Below are 20,278 nucleotides of genomic sequence, written 5' to 3'. Positions count from 1 at the left end.
CAAAGCCCAGCTCTTAGCTGTCCAATGGTGACAACCATCCTCGATGAAGTCCAGGTTTCAGCCCCTATCCACCGGTAGTTTAATTTCATCGAATCAGTAGCAGTGACGGGAGGAGTAACAGAGGAATCGATTGCGGGAGATAAGGTAATTCCTACTGCATTAAGGTCGGTCTTACACTCTTCATAGGTCTAGGATGTGGTTGGAGGGGGAATCTTTCTGGGAGCCATTAAAACAGAAGAACAGAGCTTATTGGAGATAAGAGGGAAAGGAGGAGAAGACTAAAGTCTTAGATAGATGAGAAGAAGGATTATTTATACCAGGTAACTGGTCAAAACGACCCACGACTGAAGAATATGAACCGGTAATCGACGGTTACGAGGAAAAGAGAACCACGTGGAAGACGAAGGAAGGGAGAAAAGGCGGTTACCCACTTCAGACGGTTCTTATTCTCCTCTCTTTATGGTCGAGCATAATAAGAAAAGGCAAAATGTAGTTAACAAAGTTCAAGTCGACACGTGACCATAAAAAGGTGCGGGAATCTAGTGAAAAGATCCCACTTCAAGCCCCGAGATTCGTCGTCAGGGACTTGTCAAATCAAGTCAGAATTAGCCTTATCCACACGGCAGTGAAGTAGAGTTGGGACGAGGTAACTCGCCAAAAGGGACGTAGGGCGCGAGAGGAATCAGATGTCCATTACGAAATGACCACGAAATAATGTGACTTGGATTGGAAGAAAAGCTACCCCACGAAGTAGATGAATTATCGAGCAAGAAATAGGACAGGTGTCCCGACAAGATCACGTGAAGACAGCGAAAGGTGGGGGAAAACTTTATGGAATATGCTTTAGGCGAAGCATAAAGTAACCTCGGCGAGATAACATGAGCTGTATGCCACTAGGGTTGCTTAGGCCTATAAATAGAGACCTTTGGACAACGTAAAGGGAGAGATCCTTTGGGAGAAGGAAAGGTCTAACATAGGAGAGAGAGAGAGTTAAGGTTTCCTTATAATTCATAGGCTTGGAGAGGGGATTAGGGCTTCCTGATAATCCACGAGCGTAACTTGTATTTCGCTTGAGATTAATAAATAAACTTAAGTTCTTGTGTTTATCATGTCTTAGATCATACTTACTTTTCATTTGGGTGTGTTGCTGGATTTCCAGTAATCACAATTCTTTTGTGATTAATACGAAAATTTCATTTTCATTAGTAACACGTTCACCTATGGTGAATGTACTGGAACAATTACCGGTAACATTGTCGAGTTAATCAGTTGCTAACAGTCAAGCTTCTAACCGGGTGTATACGCACTGGCGCAACTAAACTGTATGATGAGACAAATCTTATTTTACTATCCAGTTTGGGATCTTCGGATATTTTAATTTTATATGTGAGTTGGTGCATCTAATTGAAATGCTTGTTATTTTGTCACAGCGACCTAACATATCTCTTTCAATTTTCCGGTGAATAATAAGGTCAAATAGTTTTACCTAGGGGTGTCAACGGGTCCGGATCCTCCCGGGTATCACTAGACCCGGACCCTACTTATAAAGGTCGGATCCGAGTCCTAACGGTTCCGGGTCCGGTTCCTATTCTTGTGGACCCAGAATCGGACCCGTTTAAATGCCCGGGTACCGCCGGTCCCGGGTACCCATTGGATCTTAAGAAAACTATTAAAAAAACCTCAAAAACTTAATATTTGTCTCTTTTTGGCTTAGATTTAAATAACTTTTATAAAATTTATTATTATTTCTTATTAATGTACTAAATAAAGATTAAATGTAAGAGAAAAATTCAAAACGAGTAAAATATCAAAACTAAAACTAGCAACATGAATAAAAGTATGAATAAACGGGTACCCAACGGGTATTACCTGTTTGGACCCGTTTAAATTCTGGTCCAATCAGATAATTACCCGTCGGGTCCTAAGTTGTTAATGGTTCCAACTTTAGGACCCGGAACCGGACCCAAATCTACCGGATCCGGTTCCGATTCCGGGTAATGGGTACCCATTGACAGTAAAACCTTTACCTTTACATAAACAAAGTGTTATAACTATATGCAGAACTCTTCAAATAGAGAATTGCTTATTCAATATTTTCCTTAATCCTTATCCAAAATGAAACTTGCAGGGGTACTAAATAACATCTTTCTCAACATTTCCCCCCCTAGTATCCAAGTGTACTTCTCGAGAATTAACTACAACGCTTGCTGTGATTTTAACTATACATTAACCAGTCAAATTCCTTACTCTTATATTATGCATTTCCCTTGTTTCCACATATATTCTCTTTCTATTTCCCTGTCCAAGTTTTTTTTCTTCTTTAGAATAGAAACTTTTAAGAGGCTTAATCAGGTACTTCCATAGACTGTACCATATATGGACCCGAAAGAAGGAAACATCATCATCTATCAATCATGACAAATGCATGATCTCTTATTCCTGTATGTTGCTTAGTGTTGCTGCAATTCTGCCTGTGCGTTTGTCGACAGTTTGTTGCCTCTCCTCTTGCTCCTCGTTGTTACGGTTTTTGCTTGTGTGTTTGTAGCCTTTCGGCTCTTTCTGTTTGATTGTTTGGGCTTCTGCAAGTTAGCGTGTCTTGGTGCAGTCTTTTTAGACTCACTCCGTGTATCTCCTAGGCGTCTTTTCTTTTTCCTTTTCTCCTTTTCAGTAAAATTGTGCCCCTTTTCTGTAAAAAAAAAAAAAAAAAAGACAAATGCATGCAGGGCCGGCCACGAGGCAAAGTCAGCAAAGTTTGACTTTTGGGCAGCACGGCAGGGGGCAAAAGAACAAAATTCTTATAAGAAGGGGGTAATACAAATTATCAGGAAAAGGTAAGAAGGTCTAGATCGTGATTAAATAAAGTTATAAGGATATAAAAGAAGGGGGTTTAATAGTAAATATGAACTAGTTAACATCAAAAATCAGAAACGTTTCCTCTATCGAATTTTTTTTCTCTGTCAACAGTCAACACTCTTTTCCCCCTTTCTTTCACAAACTCAATAGCAGACCAGAGGAGGTATCAAAACAATGGGTTTATATCGAATTTGTGTTCTGCAGAGAAGGACTTCATTTAGGTAGTCTCCAAAGTGCTGCCATCACCGAACCCTCATCAGTTGCAAGATACACATTTTGTGCTTGACCAAATGTCTGAACCACCAGGTTAGTACGAAAATGTAAATGTTGATCTCGTTTGTACAGGTTAGTAATTTGTAACTTCATACTGTATTTCTTAGAAAACACCTTCGTAGTGTGCTTTTAGCATTAACGGTATAATTGTCAGGTTGACTTTTGACACGATAAAGCAAACATAAAGCAAACTGAACCAAGCTAGTGGATACACGATAAAGTCATCTTACTATCTGAAATCATTGGCTAACTTGTTTCAGATTATACATCAAGCGGTTTTATACATAACTAAAATGGTTGCTATTTGATTGAGAAACCATTGGTCTGTATTTTAAGTGGAGAAACTAATTTCCTTAATATTTTTCTTTCATGTTAGTTGAGAAGAATATTATGAATCAGTTGAGAAGTACGGTTTAGTCAGTATGACCAAAGTTTCTTGAAGTATGTTTACACCTGACTTATTGTCTACTTTGGTTCCTAGACTCAACTCCCTTGCATTCGCGTTCATTGGTGTATAATACGAAGTTTCTTAAGTTACACCGTTGAATTTATCTTCTCCTTGGCATATCTTTGAGAAAATAATTAAGAACCCAGGTTCGATTGAAGATTCCTAGATATATATCATCCAGTTCGATACCCTTGTATTTAGCCCGGCCACCATCTTGTGGTTTGGTTGGCAATTTTGTTTTATTTTGCAAAATCCGTTGATTGCTTTGCTTAGGCTGTGCATCAGTCATTAGTTCCCCACATGCATGGCCCTGTGCATCATGTTCTGCATTCCAACATCATATCCCTTTGAACCATATTTAAGAAACTGACCGTTTTTTTGAATCTTTATATAAACTGGCCGATATTGACATTTTCCATCCCGTTTTTTTCAAAAAACGGATTTAGGTAGTTAACTGGCTACGTGGCAGTTAACCTGCTAGGTAAAAGACGACTTAACCCTCGTCTGAGTTCGTAACCAAACCAGTATCGAGTCAACTCGGTGACTCATTGCAACGGTCGGATTTGTAACGGTTGGATTTGTAACGGTCAGATTCAGCTTCATTCATATAAATTAGGCCCTGCAGAGAAGAACCATAGTATTTGTCATACTCAACAGATCAAAAAAATAAAAATAAATAAGACATGAGCCAAAATGAAGTAAACTCTCCAGGCAGCAGTAGCAGCAGCAAGGTAAGATTAAGATTAAAACAACCCCTAATTTCATGTTCTATCTGTGCACAGGGAATTCATGATCCAAAGGTATGTCCTTGGATTTATTCCAGGTGCAAATATATACCATGTAATGGTATAAGGCAACTATTGTGTTCAAAAGCAAAAGAAACAAACGAAAAAATGTTTTTGAAGTGTTCAATTCCAACCTGTCAGTACTTTGAATGGTTTGACGATGCCATCGATCCTGTCAAATGCAAGATGGTGAAATTACCAGTAGAGAATGGTTGTTACGCTTGCGGAGAATCTGGTCATTGCTTCAAAAACTGCCCACTGCAAAATCAAACCTGCAACAAAGATCACTGCAAATCAAAAATGGAGATGAAATTTTGCAAGAATGAACACAACAAGAACATAGCATACCTCACTTGTACAGATTGTGACGGTTTTAAATGGGTCTCAGATGAAGTCTTCATTGCTGCAAAAAACAGAATTATGCATTCAAGTTTACAACTTAATGCTATATGTAAGGAACTCAACAATCTGAAAATGTAACCTGCAAATGTACTAATAAACAACCATCCACTTTTGATTCAGCATTAATTCAAGTCTACAAAAGAAAAAAATATTGTCTTCTTAAACACAAAAAATCAGAAAACGGATCTCAAATCATTTCTTCTTAGCCTTTCCATTTCCCTTCCCTTTCCTTGTTTTATATTCTGAGATACAGATCCAATGCCAAAGAAGTTCTGATAAAGGTTATTTATTGTAGAGGGTGGAGTAGAAGATGGTGCTATAGATGGCAGACTCATAGGTGTTGTGGAAGCTGGAGTAGAAGATGGTGTTGCCAAAGGCTGACTGCCAGGCCCTGTAAAACATTCACCAACAAATGATGCCGTTCTCTTCTTCTTGTTTGACTTAGCTGCACCCCTAACTCCGGTGGTCTGACTTGGCTCTATGTTGCTGAAGGTGAAGCTTTGTGCATCACATTCAGTCCTTTGCCTCTTTGCAGTTGGATTAGATCCCACTTCACCACCAGCACATGTTCTTTTGTTGTGGTTAGTAACATTTCCACATTTCCCACACCTCCTTTTTGTCTTCTCAACACGAGGTTCATCATAACTTCTTACCCTCTTGCTCTTGGGTCTTCCTGGTTTCCTACTGTGAGGAGGGTTCAAGATCTTCTTGTTCATGTTTGGCTACAAGAACAAATGCACTTATATTAATGTAGTTGAGAATATAAATAGGGCATATAGTTACAAATTTAAGAAGAAAAAGTACCTGGACCCATTCACTTTTATCATCTAGTGGTGCAAAAGTTGGTGCATATGTGGCCTTATAGTTCTCCACTGAATAGTAATCACTGCAGTACCTGCTCAAGCAGAGTATGTAAAGGTTAGTGCTAGATACATTTAAGGCCTAGAAATTGCATAAATAAGTTCTGAGACAAGGTACAGATTTAAAAAAAGAGAAATCTTACTTTCTCCATTGTGGCCTTATGCTATGCAATGCACTCACTGCATGCATACAGGGGAACCCCCTCAACTGCCACTGCAAACAAGAGCAAGTCTTGGCAAGTATGTTCACTGTGAACACAGAATTCTTTGGACTAGTCACCATATATAACTCTCCAGCCACACAAGGGTCAACACCATAGTCAGTCACAAATTCCAACATTTTCTTAATCAATGTAACAGCAGTAGGAACCAAATTACCATCTACCCATGATGCAGATTCAGTCCTCCTATTGTACCATGTACCCATCACTAAGTTAGCATACATTATTCCTATCATTATAATTGGTTTATTTCTCATCTTGTTGATCATATTGTTAAAAGACTCTGAAAAATTGTTGTTCATATGTTCACAACAGTGAATAGGGTTAAAAAAGGCCCTGGACCATGTAGCAGGATCTTCTCTACTGAGATAAGCACCAGCTGCAGCACTCTGTTTCACAATATTGTCAAAATGTTCCTGCACAGCCAATCAAAAACTAGCTAACTTGACTGTCAAATAGTGCATAAAACCAATAACAAAGAACTGTTGTGAACTGTCAAACCTGAAAATGCTTTTCTTTGTATGCTTTTGCTGCATTCCATAAAGAACTGTATAATTCAAGACCCTTGTAATCCTTCTTGAAATTTTTGTATAAATGTCTGCATTTTAACACATTGCAATTAACATAAGGACTTTATCTGATCTGACAAACAAAAGAAACAAAAACAAAGTTAGACAAGAAAGTTACCTCCAACAGTATCTGTGGTGATGGCCAGGGAACACTATACCAACAGCTTCCAATAAACCTTTTTGCCTATCTGAAATGAAAGCCACTTTCACTGGATGTGCTAATATTGCATCCTTCAAATGCTTCAAAAAAATGATCCAATTTTCCTTTGTTTCAGCTCTGCATACCATAATTCCTAACATTACTAACCCATTCTGTCCATCAAGTGCAGTTGCAGCCATCAATACTCCCCCATATTCCCCTGTTAGATGGCAGGCATCAAGCCCTATAACTCCCCTGCATGCTTTTCGCCAACCCCTCATTGCAGGTTCAAATGAGAGTGTCATGCTTTCAAAGGTGTTATTCACTGTGTCAAAAGTGAACTTAGCAACAGACCCATCATTGCATTTTGTAAACATCTTGCAGAATGCTGGTACTTCATTGTAACTTTCTTTATAGTTCCCATATAATGACTCTAAAACTAGATTCCTAGCCTTCCATGCACACTGATATGGTATATTTACTCTCTTTTCAGCTAAGAAGTCTTCCTTGATTTTATAAGGGTCTGGAACAACTTTTTTAGGCTTATTCTTCATCTGATCAAGAACAAAATCCTTTACAAAATGAGGATCAGCAGATCTATTCCTATTTTGGGGATCCCCTTCACACTTATGTTCCAAATTCACTTTCCTAAGAACAAAAGTCTTCTCACCCTCTTTCTTGCTAGCATACACAAACCAAGGACAATCATGTTCTGTTTTAAACCTACACTCAGCCTTAATTCTAGAGGGAGCACTTCTATCCAAAATATATTGAAACTTATTAAGAACACAATAACCCCTGAGATGTTTCTTAAATGCTTCCTTATTTGCAAATCTAGTTTTTACCTCCATTTTGCTAGGATCTACTGGAGTAAAAACTTCTTCTTCAGGGAAAAGATCTACATCATGCTCACCCTTCATGTACTGACCAAAATCATCATCAAAGTCATCCATGTAAGCAGGTCTTTCATCCACATCCTTACCTTCACATTCAAGATCAACATCAGTACCATATAATAAGTTACAAATTATAATAAATGAAATCAGTTATAAATGAAATATACCTTTTTCTTTGCCTTCTTTTTCTCCTTCTTCTTCTTCTTCTTCTTCTTCTTCTTCTTCTTTCTCTTCTTGTTCTTCTTCATCTGACCCATACTCAATGTCTTCATCACTGTCATATACTGGAGGAGCTTCTGGATTCTCAATTGGGTGACATTCATCTTCTTTGGTGTTTTCCAGCTGAATATTGTCCACATCTTCAACAAACTTAACTTCATTTGTAGCTTTTGACTGACTGCAACCACTGCTACTAGCCTGAGAATGTTTGAACATGGGCACATCCATGAAACTCAGCTTTCTTGATGCACCTTCAACTGATTTATCCACACTATTTAGCCTTGGGGATCTTCTAGGGGTGGTTCCCTTACTAACTGTCTTCTTCTTTGGTGTAGTCTTTGGAGTCCCAAACACTGTGTCTTTCATCCCCATCCACAAACATATACATCCATCCTCATTTACAAAAGAATCCTCCCAAAAATTATCAAAATCATCATTGTTTAACAATGGCAGTGGCAGACATTCTTCCTTAAACCAATATAAATTAAACTTCTCTTTAACATCCATAGACAAACCCTTATACACCATATACTTAAGTGTCATCAAGTCTGTTTCATCTCTATGGCAATCAGGAAATACCAAAGTCTCATTCTTTGGCTCCGCATATACACTGATATTCCTAAATTTGAACTGACTGCAACACAAATGAAACAAAATCAGATATAAACCTATGAAAACCCAATGAAAACCTAATTAAGCAATATTACTTAAAATCAAACACCCAATCACGAAAATTAAACCCCAATTAAACAATAAAAATTTGGTTTCAAATAAACCCTAATTACAAAGGAAAAAAAACAGAAACCCTAAAAATCAATCGATCAATTAAATTAATTAACTATCAATACAATGATTTTCATCATATATTAAGTCACGGGTTTCGTTAATCTTACCTTGATTCAGACTGTTTCAATCCCGGTTTGTACCTCATCTTCACTGTATCACCACTATCTCTGAATCCCTAAATATGTATAACTTTTCTTCCAAATACACTCTGGTCTTTCTGCTAACATCTATGTCTTCAGCAAAAACAACTTCAATAACATCAGCTTCAAACAGCTTCAATACCTAACCCTAGTTTCAGAACGAGGGAGAAGAGAACGAGGGAGAAGAGAACGAGGGAGAAAGAGAACGAGGGAGAAAGAGAAAGTGTGGTGAGAGATTACACCACACGGGTCTTTAAATGGGCAAGGGCACAGTCGTAAATTCTCCTACCGAGTTTGACTTATTCAACGCAGCTGACCGATCTGGTGGGCCCAGGTGTCAACTCTAACAGAAAGGCCAGTTTCTAAAAGAATTTAAAAGTTTGGCCGGTTTATTAATTATATGGTTTGAAGCGGGACACTTTATTAATTTGCGCAATAAAAATCTATAATCCACATAAAACTAACTGAAACCAAATAGGCTACTTACAGTACCAGGATGAATGTTTCGCATTTGGTGTTTAAATGTTTCTTGATAAGAAAGACAGCCGGATCTGTTTTTTTAACTTTTCTTAGTTCTAGAAAATGATTTGTCGTGATAGCTTCAGAAGATAATTTACTTCGTGAGGAGTTAAGAAAGACAAACAGATCTGTTTTTATATACAAATTGACCAAAAAGAGTGTCTTTTCCCTATCATTCTGTACACAATAACTAACAATAGTGTCTTTCCGTTATTAGAACAAACGTAACCATTTATGGTGGGTTTGGATGTAGAATTTTAAAGGTGGAATTTATAGGTCCAGGAGATTTGGTAGAATTACGTTTCCTTTTGTATGTTTGGTTGCACGAATCCTTGGAATCACGTTTCCTAAGGGATTCAATTTTCCAACAAATCATCCATATGAGTCCGACCCCTTTCCCCTATGATTTGCTGGGAAATTTATCAGGGGATTTATGGGCCCACTTTTTTTAAACTCTAAATTCCATATATATGCAATTTTAAGATTTGAGGGTAATGCCAAACAGTACAAAGACTTTAATACAAGAAAACTCTATAAATCCTAGGAATTTTAATTGAGTTACCAAACACACAAAGAATTTACATGAATCCCAGAATTTGTAATCCCATGGAATTATAAATTCCTGGGAACGGTGAATTCTACGAACAAACCCACCATAATGGTATGTTTGAAAAATCGTATCTTTTCGGAATAACAACCAATCTATTAGTATCATCCACATGACTTACTGATATCGGAGAACATATCGTTGTGGTTCCGCAACGTCAGCAAAATCATTCTCATTTATGCTAACCGAGAAGAATTGATCGTATCTATTGAACATTTGAAATGTTTGGCGAAGGGAATTGTATCTTTTTAAGTGACTGTTGGAGACTTGGAGTTGGCCTATTGTGTACTTTAAACATTAAGTGACTGTTGGGGCTGCCTATTGGATTGTGACTTATAGGAAGCAAATCAGATAGCAGTGACAGGGATAGTTAGTGTTGACGTGTCTCTACCAAAATCAAGAATGACTGTGGTATCGACATGTGGCAATTTGAGGGTCTCTTATTATAAAGAAAGACAAGTGTGACGGAGCCACGCCTGTCCTCCCTAGTTTTTGGTAAACACAAATTTAGTAGAGATGGTCTGGTCAAATGGAATATTTGAAATATTTTGCCTACGGTTGTGCAAGGTTTGGGCAGGCCGGCGTAAAAACTATGCTTTATTTTCGGGAATTAAGTCTGTCTCCTACCCGATCCGTACTTGCTACTGGTAAAGGGTTTTGGTCTGGTCAAATGGAATATTTGTCCCATCTTACTTTTCTGGTTTACAGTTAGTAGATATTACACCTTCTGAAAGTTACCTTCCGCAAAGTTTCTTCCCCAAATATATGTACGAGATAACTACCAGAGATCTTGTTGGGGTTTTTGTTTTGCTTCTCCCTTCTTTGTCGTTCTTCATCCTTGACCTTCATGCTCCTAATTTGTTTATCAATTGACCTTAAGTCTTCAGGAAGTGGCCTCCCCCCAATCTTCTGTGTGTCCTTGAACGTGAACGAGAGAAATTTGGTGCCGTATTCATGTTACCATGTTACCATTAACTCCTCTAATCTGTTCAAAGTAGAGACCTTGAAAAAAAACACGAGTGGGAGTCTCTCAATTTGTGCAGCATGCATACTATCGATTCTATAAAATTGAGAAGAGTAAAAAATTTCTTGGTGATGAAAACATTTATTTATTTTTATTTTTTTGAGATATCATACTTCACCCTATACATAAACTTTCTGGCTCCGCCACATATCATTTTCGTGAGTTAAAGTTATCCCACCCACATATAGGTCTGAACTCATGGGATCTACCAGCACTTGATATGTCTACGTTAAGCACCATTTATCTTTTTCTTTTCCTTTAAAAAAGAAAAGATGAGTATAATGTTTTCACAATTGCGATAGAAAAAGAAGAAAAGAATAATGTGTTTCACAATTTGTGATGGAAATTAAAAAAATTAGAGCCCAAATATCTTATTGTGTTTGTTATTAATATATTGTTGACGCATAAAAGCTTTGATTGCTACTTATCGTGTTCAGTCGGAAAGTTGAGATTTGTTGCAAAAGAACCACTTATTCCTTGAGGTAAAAGCAATTCCAAGAAATGAATTGCCAATTTGGCCACTTTAAATTTTTCCATCATTCAGTCTCACATGCATATCCTCCTAGTTACAAAGGGCACAAATATCTATCTCTACATATCTCAATGTTACGTTCAGTCTTAATGTAATTAGATCTGATCTCATAAAATCTGAGTTTCAGATATATAGGCCGAGGTCTGCAGTCATTAGATTGGTTCATTCATTCTCCAACTTATTAATTACTTTGCTCATCATATCTTAGTATTTCCTAACAATTATATTTCTATTTTCTAGTTTGGGCATCCTATAATTGTTTCGTCTATTTGTGCAGTGTAATAAAATGGCGGCAGCAAAAACATCCGATTCGCTTGAATTTGCACTACTTACGTCAAATAATTACACAAATTGGGAAGTAGCCATGCTTGAGATATTTAGATTGCGTGGATGGACAAATCACGTCTTCTCTAACGAGAACAGAATTGAAGTGTCCAAAGACAAGGAAGTTGTTGAAGAAATAAAAAAGTCGTGCAGTGCAGAGATGCTTCCACATATTATGTATGCAAAATTTGCTAAAGAAGCTTGGGATTGGTTAGCGGAAGCTGGTGCCTGGACAGAATTAGAAAAAGGTCAGATCGATTTCTGAAACAAAACTATATAAATCTTACTCATACTGAAACCGCTTGAATCGTGTCTTTATTTTAGCTGGAAGAACCTCCACTCCTCATGTCAAACTCATACCAATTCTTCTGGGATGGGATTTCTGTTAAAATTTTATTAAATTTAGGAAGGATTGTAGGTTAATCCAACAAAAAAATTTAATTCAGAATAGATATCGTAAATAGCTATTTGTAGAATAAGGAAGACCACTACTTTGATTTTTGGTGTTCCAAAGTCCAAATAACTTTATGGAATGCAGGTAAATCACTATCATCACTTGATCCATTGGATTGGTGACCCCGTGAAATTTGATAACCCTTAAAAATCCTTATTAGAGAACCACAAACAACCATTTCCAGCAGCTATTTGCTCACGAATTGGGATGATACTGATTATCAAAGGTTAATCAACTTTAAAGTACTCATCCATGTTTTGGTTTAATTCTCAGATAATTACAAAAACATGCTAGCAGCAGCAGCTACAGCAAGAGAAATTTTAGGCTTAGACGATGTTCCAGAGGTTGATAAAGTTCTAAGGAAACGCAACTACACAAAATGGAAAATATATATGAAAAACGTATTGTTAAGTAAATATCTTTGGACAGTTGTGGATGGTAGTGATCCAATTAGATCACGATCATACAAGACGAAAAATCATCATGCTTTGGTCGCCATAAGAACGTCATGTGGGGAAGATATGTTTCTTTACATTGATGAAGAAAATGATGCTAAAGATGCTTGGCGCAAGTTAGAGGGCAAGCTAGGAGCAGCTACAACTGCTTCTATGGTGTATTCTAATGAAACTATAAAGGAGAATGAATTTCTTACAGTGAAAGTAGATCATGAACATCTTACAGCAAGGAGCAATTATGAAAATTGGGTATTTTGTATGAAAAATTACTTAATAGTTCAAAATCTGTGGGGTTTTCTGGAAGAGATCGAAAAATCAGACTCTGTGAAAGACGAAGAAGCGCTTGACGTAATAAAAGTTTCATGTGCACCCGATATGCTAGCTTACATTTTGTACATGGATTGTGCCAAACATGCCTGGGAGAAGCTAGCAACCGTAGCAGCTGCTTCTACAGAAGATGAAGGTTAGAATACTTTACATAATGATAAGTAAATTAACTTTTAAGTAGATAGCTGTTATAATGAGATTAAATTTTGCTATCCATGGGACCAGAATCACCAGACTTTTCAATCATTATAAACCATAGTCAAAGTAGACATAAATTGATTTTCCTATAGAGCCCAGTTAGTAATTCGGGATTCGGCAAACGTACGAGTATTATACGGTTTTGTAAAATCCAGATTCGGTCCAAAATTCGATCAATGGGACTTGATTCGTCAGTAATTCGGAACGGCATACGTACGTGTATAATTCGATTTATAAATGTGAGTACGGCTCTGGAAATTCGGTATCTATATATAACAAATAATTTGTATTTATAAGGTCATAGACCAATTTTTATGCATATGTGTGAGTTATTTAAAGAAAAAAAAAACTTAATATAATGATATTAATAATATATACAACAATAGTTATCCAAGAGGACGTCGTATGGTGGTTTAGATGCTTGGTTAGTGAGTTTGAGATCTCTCTCACCTTCACCTTCAAATCTCTTCAATCGTTTTTGTTTCATAAAAATTACAACACGTCTAATATTCGTTCGTGTATGCTCGGGAGGCAGTAAAGCCCAAAAAGTGGAGTCTTTGAAAAGTAAAAGCTAAAGAATTTATGGCGAATTAAGCGGACGTATCATTCGGAATACGTAAAATTCATGAACGAAGAATTTATGGCAAACGTACGCGAATAAGACGGTAAAATTCGTGATATGGAAAAATTCGGGAATGATTCGCGAATCATTGGCGAACTTACTAACTAGGCTATAGAGTTGAATGGATGAAAAGTCGACTTGTATGGGGAGGTATAATTTGATTCTTGTTTGATGGAAGGAAAAGAAGTTTGACAGTGGAAAATAAATTGCATGGAGTTGGCCGAACTCCACCCTTAACTTCTTCGGTGTCAAACCCATTCTTAGTCAGTTTATTTTACAGAACCTTAACATACCTCTCTTATGTCACATGTACTATCTACCAGTTCGGGAACACCACTCTCATTGTCTGCGAACAACACAAGCAGCAGAAATAAGAACAAATTTGAGTACACGCCCAGAAGCTGATAAGGCCGTCTTGACAACACTGGGGAACTACCGGAAGTGGCGATACTACGTGGAACAGTTATTGTGGAGTCGGTTTCTGGAACATGATGATGTGCATCCAAATGACCACCACCCTGTAAAGGAAATCGAAATCATCAAAGAGGCATGTGGTCTTAGAATCATCAAAGAGGCTTGTGGAAGAGAAATACTGCCTTACATTTTTCGCACAAAATCACGTAAAGAAGCTTTGGATACTGTGTCGAAGGCCTTTCTGTGGGGCCAAAAAGGTTAGATCTATTTGTTTAATTTTTTTTTTTCTCATTTCTCTGCTCAAAGTAATTTACTAATTTGACTGACCACAGATTACATGAAATACTCACGACTACTCCACGCTGTCCAGAAAAATGGATTTCGGGAACAGATAAAAGATCGGAATGGTGAACTTTGGAGGGGAGCACACAAGTTTTTTCGAGATCTCCCAGAAGCGTTGGAGGCTGAAATTACCGAAGACGGGTCAACAGCTCTTCACGTTGCGGTTAGGTTAGGCAGAGTTGATTTTGTGAGAGAGTTACTAAAACTGATGACAGCGGCACAAACAGAATTAAAGGCACAGCAGGGTAATACTGCCATTGTAGTTGCAGCTAGAGGTAATAATATGGAGATTGTCAAGATGCTAGTGGATAAAAATCCCGACTTGGTACAAATTTATAATGAACATGGACTTCACGCGGTTACTATAGCTGCAATCAATGGAAACGAGGTGATCATGCGCTATCTTTACCCATCCACAGTCGAACATCTCAACAATAACTGGCACAAAAAAAGTGTTTCTTCTCTTCTCACATCTGCAGCAAGACTTGACGCATTCGGTAAGATCTGCATTAAATCTAAAATTTAATGGATTTAATTTATGGTCTTAATTAAATTTACTTATTCTTTTAATAAGCTTGATTGGAAGACTTATTGACATTTTAATCCCACTATAACATACAGATATTGTCCGCGATGTATTAAGTAAATTCCCAGCTGACTATTCTGCTCTTCAGCGAGATGTTCATGAAATGATTCTTCTGGGTGTATTGGCCGAAAAGCCTTCTGCATTCCCAAGTGGAAATCATTATGGACTTTTAGGAGGATGGGTATACCGGTTGGGTTAGTGATCCATCCCTTATTTAATAGACGAAAATTTAAATTCTAGTAATTTTCATTTCTGAAAGAATGAGTTCTGATGGAAACCCCACACTTGCAATTCTATAAATTGAAAAAATTTAGACTCCACGGGATGTAGTGTCTAAGGTGCTGCCGTGGAACCCTGTGAGTGAAATTATACATATTCTTTCAGAAAAGCAAGAATATGTAAAGAACTTCTCTATGGAATCATTAAAACTGTACGTAATAATTTTGTATTCTTTGCAGCTGGATGCAAGACGAATGGGGTAGTGTTGAAAGCTCTCAAGCTGATTGGTATGTCTCCGGCCTGCTAATGAATTTTATCTTGCTATAATTACTCTTCAGTTTCATTATTTTTTTTGGGGGTTACTTAGCAGCCTGTTGAAAACATGTAAGTATTATTTGTTTTGGGGGTTACATATATGCGTATGAAACAGTTCCAGGCGTGGTCAAAAGTAAGGAAAAAAATGATCAAATAATCGAAATAGTCCAGCATGTTTGTTCCCTGCTTCCCAACATGGATCCTCTCCAACTCACAGAGTCGTTAATATATGATGCAATTCATCGATCCACCATCCATGGAATTATTGAGGTATTTGAAATTCTTATCGATACGAATCCATATGTAGAGCATTTCAAAGATGAAACTGGGAGAGGTTTATTTCAAATTGCTATAATGTACCGCCAAGAGAGTATCTTCCAATACATGTCTCAAATGGGTCAAAGAAATCAGAATATGGATCTTTTGGACAAATTTGGTAACAACGCCTTACACTGTGCTGCATTTTGGGATCCATCTTCCAAGGTAGTCCATGGCCCAGCACTTCAAATTCAAAGGGAGATACAATGGTTCCAGGTAAATCAAATAGTATAGTGGTTCAATCAAATTTATTCGTTTTTTAGGAATTAACTCTGTACAACAGCTAGCTTAAGGATTAATCCCATATTAATTCAACAGTCTAGTATATATATAAGCTTTGTCTCTGTAATTTTCACTTTTTTTAATCCACTTTTGATGATTATTAATCTCGATGAAAAATTTAGGAGGTGGAGAGAGTGGTTCCACCAAGATACAAAGAGATGAGGAACAATGAAAAGTTAACGCCTAACACATTATTCTCGCGTGAACATAAAGATTTAGTGAAAGAAGCAGAAAGGTGGATGAAAGATATGGCACAAGCGTGTATTATTGTCACTACTCTTATCGCCACAGTGATGTTCGCAGCAGCATTTACATTACCTGGTGGCAGTGATCAGAATACAGGCATCCCATTCACTTTAAAATCAAGGGCTTTCAAGGTCTTCATGATTTCAGATGTCATTTCGCTCTTCGCGTCATGCACATCTCTGTTGATATTCTTTTCGATATTAACAGCGCGTTACGCAGAACGTGATTTCCTGACATCTTTACCCAGGAGATTAATATTTGGGCTTTTTACCCTCTTTTTTTCAATAGCAACCATGATGGCAACTTTTACAGCCACTGTCGTTATTGTTTTTCGTGGAGAAGCTCGATCCAGCGCATACATATGGGTGTCCATCTTAGCTTGCATCCCGGTTATCGTATTTGCATTGTTACAATATCGGCTATTTGTCAACCTCGTCTCATCTACATACGGACGTGGTATTTTTCACAGCAAAAGAGTTGTCGTAGCCCCACTTGCTAGTATTGGTTATGGATAATTAGCAGTGACGGAGCTAGTTCTTGGAATTGGTTATGGTTGGTTACTGCCAGCCTGCCGGGTATTAGTATTTCTCTTTTGATTTGATTGCTTTTTTCAGTTGTAGAAAGCAATAACTGTTCCTATTTCAATAACTTTCAGATGCTGCTAATTCATGTTTTACCCAGCTCTCAAGCTGCAACATATTTCTCTCACATACTTCTCCACCGAGGCTGCAACATATGCACATTCGTTATTAGTATTTCAACTCTAAACCATAGATTAGGAGTAATTTATCAAGGATGTGTCCATTCAGTTAAATGAAACTGTAGCGGTGAAAAAGGCTTGGGATGATTCAGCTCCGATTTCACCTTTCCATTGCTGTAAATGGCTCGCGATATCTGGTTCCGAGAAAAATCCAATGCCATTATTTTGATCTGTAGAAAATGAATCTTCCCCTGTTTTATTATCTCTTAAATCTTCCCCTCAAACTTTGGGCCTGAGCAACTTTTTAACTCTAGGAATATTATGTTTTTCCTTGTGCCAGTCTCAATTTTTATTCGATTTCATCTTCAAACTTTACATTAGCCAGTAGTAGTACATATGCACGCATAGAAAGAGTGAGAGAGATTTCATTTGTTCTGGTTTTAGGCCTGGTTCTGGTTTTAAGCCTGGTCGAGTATTGACAAACAGATCCATGAGGTATTACTAGTTCAGCAATCTATTGTAATGGATCACGAATATCCACGCCGTTTATCCATCGATAAAAGAACAGGATATGCAACCATCAAGCAACGGAACTTCAAAAGGGGTGAAAGATTAATGGTGGATGTAGTATCTAAATCTGGGAAGATAGACAAGAAGGGTATTGAAGCTGAATCTTCTGCGAATAATAGCACCAAGCGAGTCAGGGAGATTACTTCAAAAAGAAGGAGAGCGAGTGCAGAGGCAGAAGTTGTGTTCTCAAAAGAACAGTACCATGTGCGATGATACTCGCACAGGGGAAATTGAAGATATGATGCGAAATAATGTTCTGAGAAGTATCAATGAACTTAAAGAAATACAAAAGATGACAGGAGCATAAGAGTAATATGGATATTTTTCTTCATATATGAAAAATCAGTAAGAATTCTATGTACTAGAGTTATATAACTCACAAATAAGAATGAAATGAAAATTTCTATTTTCATAAGATGATATCATATCAAGAAAAAAGGCAAATGTAAGACCTTAGTATAAGGCAGTAGAGTATATAACCATAGAAGAAAGGTATCCAATTGTGGCGTGCACCCTAGTTCGCATAAATGCAAGAGGCAAAAAATAAGACCTATCGCACATCACATTTGGGGAAACCTGATAAGCATAACTCAAGGGAAAAGTACAACGACCCTGGAACTTGAGTTATGGAGATTTGGGGTGAGAAAAAACGAAAAAGCCCATCCAGGAGAGGTGCCTTAAAATTTCAGTCTCAGTTAATTGTCTTAGACTGAGAGACTAAGGTAACAAAGTCTCTCTTAAAGAGTGCAGAAACTCGATCAGGGCGCCGAGGTACACGGTTGAGTCAAGAATGCTGGAAGCATTGGAGCCTACTTCGCCATTCTTGACAAGTCCTGACTATGATGCACTCGGTCCGAAGATACCCCACTTAGGGTGCGGTCTCGTAACCATAAGCCATATCGGTGGAGGGATAAGAGGCTGCGAAAACAACTGGTTGTTCAAATACCGGATGGGAGGAGCCAACCTTAACCCGGTAGAGGTAAGCTTCCTTGAAGGGACAACCGGGGGGGATATAAGGACGGCACCCTCCATTAGGGAGCTGAATTGTGTCAAAAGACGTAAATGTCATGAGGATTTTTACTCACGGGAGTATTAAGGCTTGTCATATTTACGCACAATATAAACCTGAAGACGCAATAATACAAGAAAAAGATAGGGAGAGATCAATGGGTCGATACACTACAATATAAAGACTTCCTGCGATTTCGTCGCACAAGAACAAAGAAAATTTTGGGCAAGATAAGACCTTTAATTAGGAAGGCAAAATAAGACCTCACAAGAAAAATACGATATAAGTTAACTTTGTTTTGCAGGATTCGATAGAGATAAGTTAACTGCAAAATGTTTGGCATGATATTATATTCATCAGCTTATCAATCTGTGACAACTAGCAGAGGCAAGAATGGGAATGCTTATATAAAATAAGTGTTATTTGCCCCCATTTCACAGTCTTATGCATGTGCGAAAAGATAGAACTTTAATGTTGGTGAATGCGAATATGAATTAAAGGGAACTAATAACTAAGGAACAAAAGTTAACACTTTAGAGGTACATATTAAAGAAGAAATTCCAGAAGAAGTGAAGATATATAAGAGGTAGGAAAAGAATTTACATCAAGAGAAAATAATTAATTATCATTATGTTCGGCCTCAGAGTTACTTTCTTCTTCATACTCCTCATCCTCTTCATATTCCTCTTCACTATCAATAATATCAGGAACAACTTCATTGGGAGGAACATCTGCGAATTTATATTTAGAGAGAGGAATCCCATTATCAACACACTTTCTTAATTGCTGAATCACGAGCGCGAATGGCATCCTTACCATTATTTGAAACAGTGAGAACATAATTCTTTTTTAATTGCTGGTACTTGGAGTTGCGAGCGGATAATTTCATTCACAATTTCTCGGTTTCTTCAAGAAGAATCTTTTCATTGGTAGCAAGCTGTGTTTTTAACTATTCAATCCTCTCCAGATAATTCTTTTCTTTATCTGCGAAGTAAAAACAAGATGGTTAGACTTAAAAGAGATGTCATCATCAAGAAATGACAAATATGGAAGAAAAAAGAAAGTGACCTTCGTGATTGGAAATAATGTCCTTAACCAGCGCAGAATGTTCATACCGAAGGCTCACATTTACAGCTAAATTTTATCTAGCATCATTCAGAACTCTAGCAGCCCAACTAAATTCAGCTTCGCTTTCTATGAGAAGTCGAGAACGGATTAAATTTCTTTCATCAATGAGTGCGTTCTTTTCTCTCAAAGCTAAATCAAGCTCATTTTGAACTTTAAGGATAGTTTCTTGGAATTTTTCTAATGCTTTCGCACTCTTAAGAGCGACCTCATCTTTTTCAGTAATGAGTTTATTCTTCTTTTCTTCCAAAACTTGAATTGTCTCTTTATTTTCATGAAGACGGCGTTTGAAGTTATTAAGTGTAGTTAGTAAGGGTCTATGATCCATTCTAAGAGCAGTATACTTCAATCTTAGTTCTTCCAGGCTGAGGTTTTCAAATCCTTTGGTTGGATAATTTTTTAAAGAAGAATTAAGGTGTTCTAAAAAGGTTTCCTCGTTAGAAAAGTTAGATGCCTCATTGTAAAGGTTAGAAAGATCTGCGAATATATAAAAATGAGG

At 37.4% G+C, this 20,278-nt stretch overlaps 3 protein-coding genes and 1 long non-coding RNA gene across 8 annotated transcripts; 1 reads left to right on the top strand and 3 right to left on the bottom strand.

Moving 5' to 3' along the window:
- Positions 1-3,951: 3,951 nt before the first annotated feature.
- LOC113283685 lies at positions 3,952-4,950 on the bottom strand. The gene is made up of 3 exons (XR_003327577.1): positions 4,708-4,950; positions 4,494-4,631; positions 3,952-4,193 (listed from the first exon to the last, which is right to left on the bottom strand). It is a non-coding gene; the product is annotated as an uncharacterized LOC113283685 (long non-coding RNA).
- A 3-nt stretch (positions 4,951-4,953) lies between these two features.
- On the bottom strand, positions 4,954-7,104 carry LOC113280086. Its single transcript, XM_026528734.1, has 6 exons — positions 6,530-7,104; positions 6,344-6,440; positions 5,765-6,258; positions 5,566-5,656; positions 5,093-5,483; positions 4,954-5,003 (listed from the first exon to the last, which is right to left on the bottom strand). The coding sequence occupies exons 1-6, from the start codon at positions 7,102-7,104 to the stop codon at positions 4,954-4,956; spliced, it is 1,698 nt and encodes a 565-aa protein (XP_026384519.1).
- Positions 7,105-7,816: 712 nt separating this feature from the next.
- LOC113280085 lies at positions 7,817-8,700 on the bottom strand. The gene is made up of 3 exons (XM_026528732.1): positions 8,559-8,700; positions 7,880-8,299; positions 7,817-7,820 (listed from the first exon to the last, which is right to left on the bottom strand). Exons 1-3 carry the CDS (start codon positions 8,594-8,596, stop codon positions 7,817-7,819), a joined length of 462 nt encoding a protein of 153 aa, XP_026384517.1. The 5' UTR covers positions 8,597-8,700.
- A 2,399-nt stretch (positions 8,701-11,099) lies between these two features.
- Positions 11,100-17,942, top strand: LOC113283683. 5 transcript variants are annotated; one of them, XM_026533013.1, is made up of 9 exons: positions 11,100-11,223; positions 11,551-11,845; positions 12,325-12,969; positions 13,977-14,324; positions 14,400-14,906; positions 15,031-15,189; positions 15,454-15,501; positions 15,645-16,063; positions 16,252-17,942. In XM_026533013.1, exons 2-9 carry the CDS (start codon positions 11,560-11,562, stop codon positions 16,888-16,890), a joined length of 3,051 nt encoding a protein of 1,016 aa, XP_026388798.1. In that variant the 5' UTR covers positions 11,100-11,223; positions 11,551-11,559; the 3' UTR covers positions 16,891-17,942. The 5 variants fall into 5 exon arrangements, with proteins under 5 accessions (XP_026388798.1, XP_026388799.1, XP_026388800.1 ...); XM_026533014.1 differs by lacking the exon at positions 11,100-11,223 and adding an exon at positions 11,255-11,364; XM_026533015.1 differs by lacking the exon at positions 11,100-11,223 and adding an exon at positions 11,255-11,414 and having other exon boundaries at positions 15,837-16,063.
- Positions 17,943-20,278: the final 2,336 nt, after the last annotated feature.

The sequence above is a fragment of the Papaver somniferum genome, chromosome 5, assembly GCF_003573695.1.
Source record: "Papaver somniferum cultivar HN1 chromosome 5, ASM357369v1, whole genome shotgun sequence".
NCBI classification, from domain to species: Eukaryota; Viridiplantae; Streptophyta; class Magnoliopsida; order Ranunculales; family Papaveraceae; genus Papaver; species Papaver somniferum.
This window is presented reverse-complemented; position numbering and strand designations above follow the sequence as displayed.

Excerpts from the sequence above, each read along its gene's own strand:
- LOC113280086 (XM_026528734.1), bottom strand. The coding sequence starts at position 7,104 with ATGAAGAATAAGCCTAAAAAAGTTGTTCCAGACCCTTATAAAATCAAG. Across the intron at positions 5,657-5,764 it reads ATAAGGCCACAATGGAGAAA|GTACTGCAGTGATTACTATT; the intron begins GTAAGATTTCTC and ends CTGCTTGAGCAG. Across the intron at positions 5,004-5,092 it reads AGCTTCCACAACACCTATGA|AATATAAAACAAGGAAAGGG; the intron begins GTCTGCCATCTA and ends TCTGTATCTCAG.
- LOC113280085 (XM_026528732.1), bottom strand. The coding sequence starts at position 8,596 with ATGAGGTACAAACCGGGATTGAAACAGTCTGAATCAAG. Across the intron at positions 8,300-8,558 it reads TTGAAACAGTCTGAATCAAG|TCAGTTCAAATTTAGGAATA; the intron begins GTAAGATTAACG and ends TTTGTGTTGCAG.
- LOC113283683 (XM_026533013.1), top strand. The coding sequence starts at position 11,560 with ATGGCGGCAGCAAAAACATCCGATTCGCTTGAATTTGCACTACTTACG. Across the intron at positions 14,325-14,399 it reads CTTTCTGTGGGGCCAAAAAG|ATTACATGAAATACTCACGA; the intron begins GTTAGATCTATT and ends GACTGACCACAG. Across the intron at positions 16,064-16,251 it reads GGGAGATACAATGGTTCCAG|GAGGTGGAGAGAGTGGTTCC; the intron begins GTAAATCAAATA and ends TGAAAAATTTAG.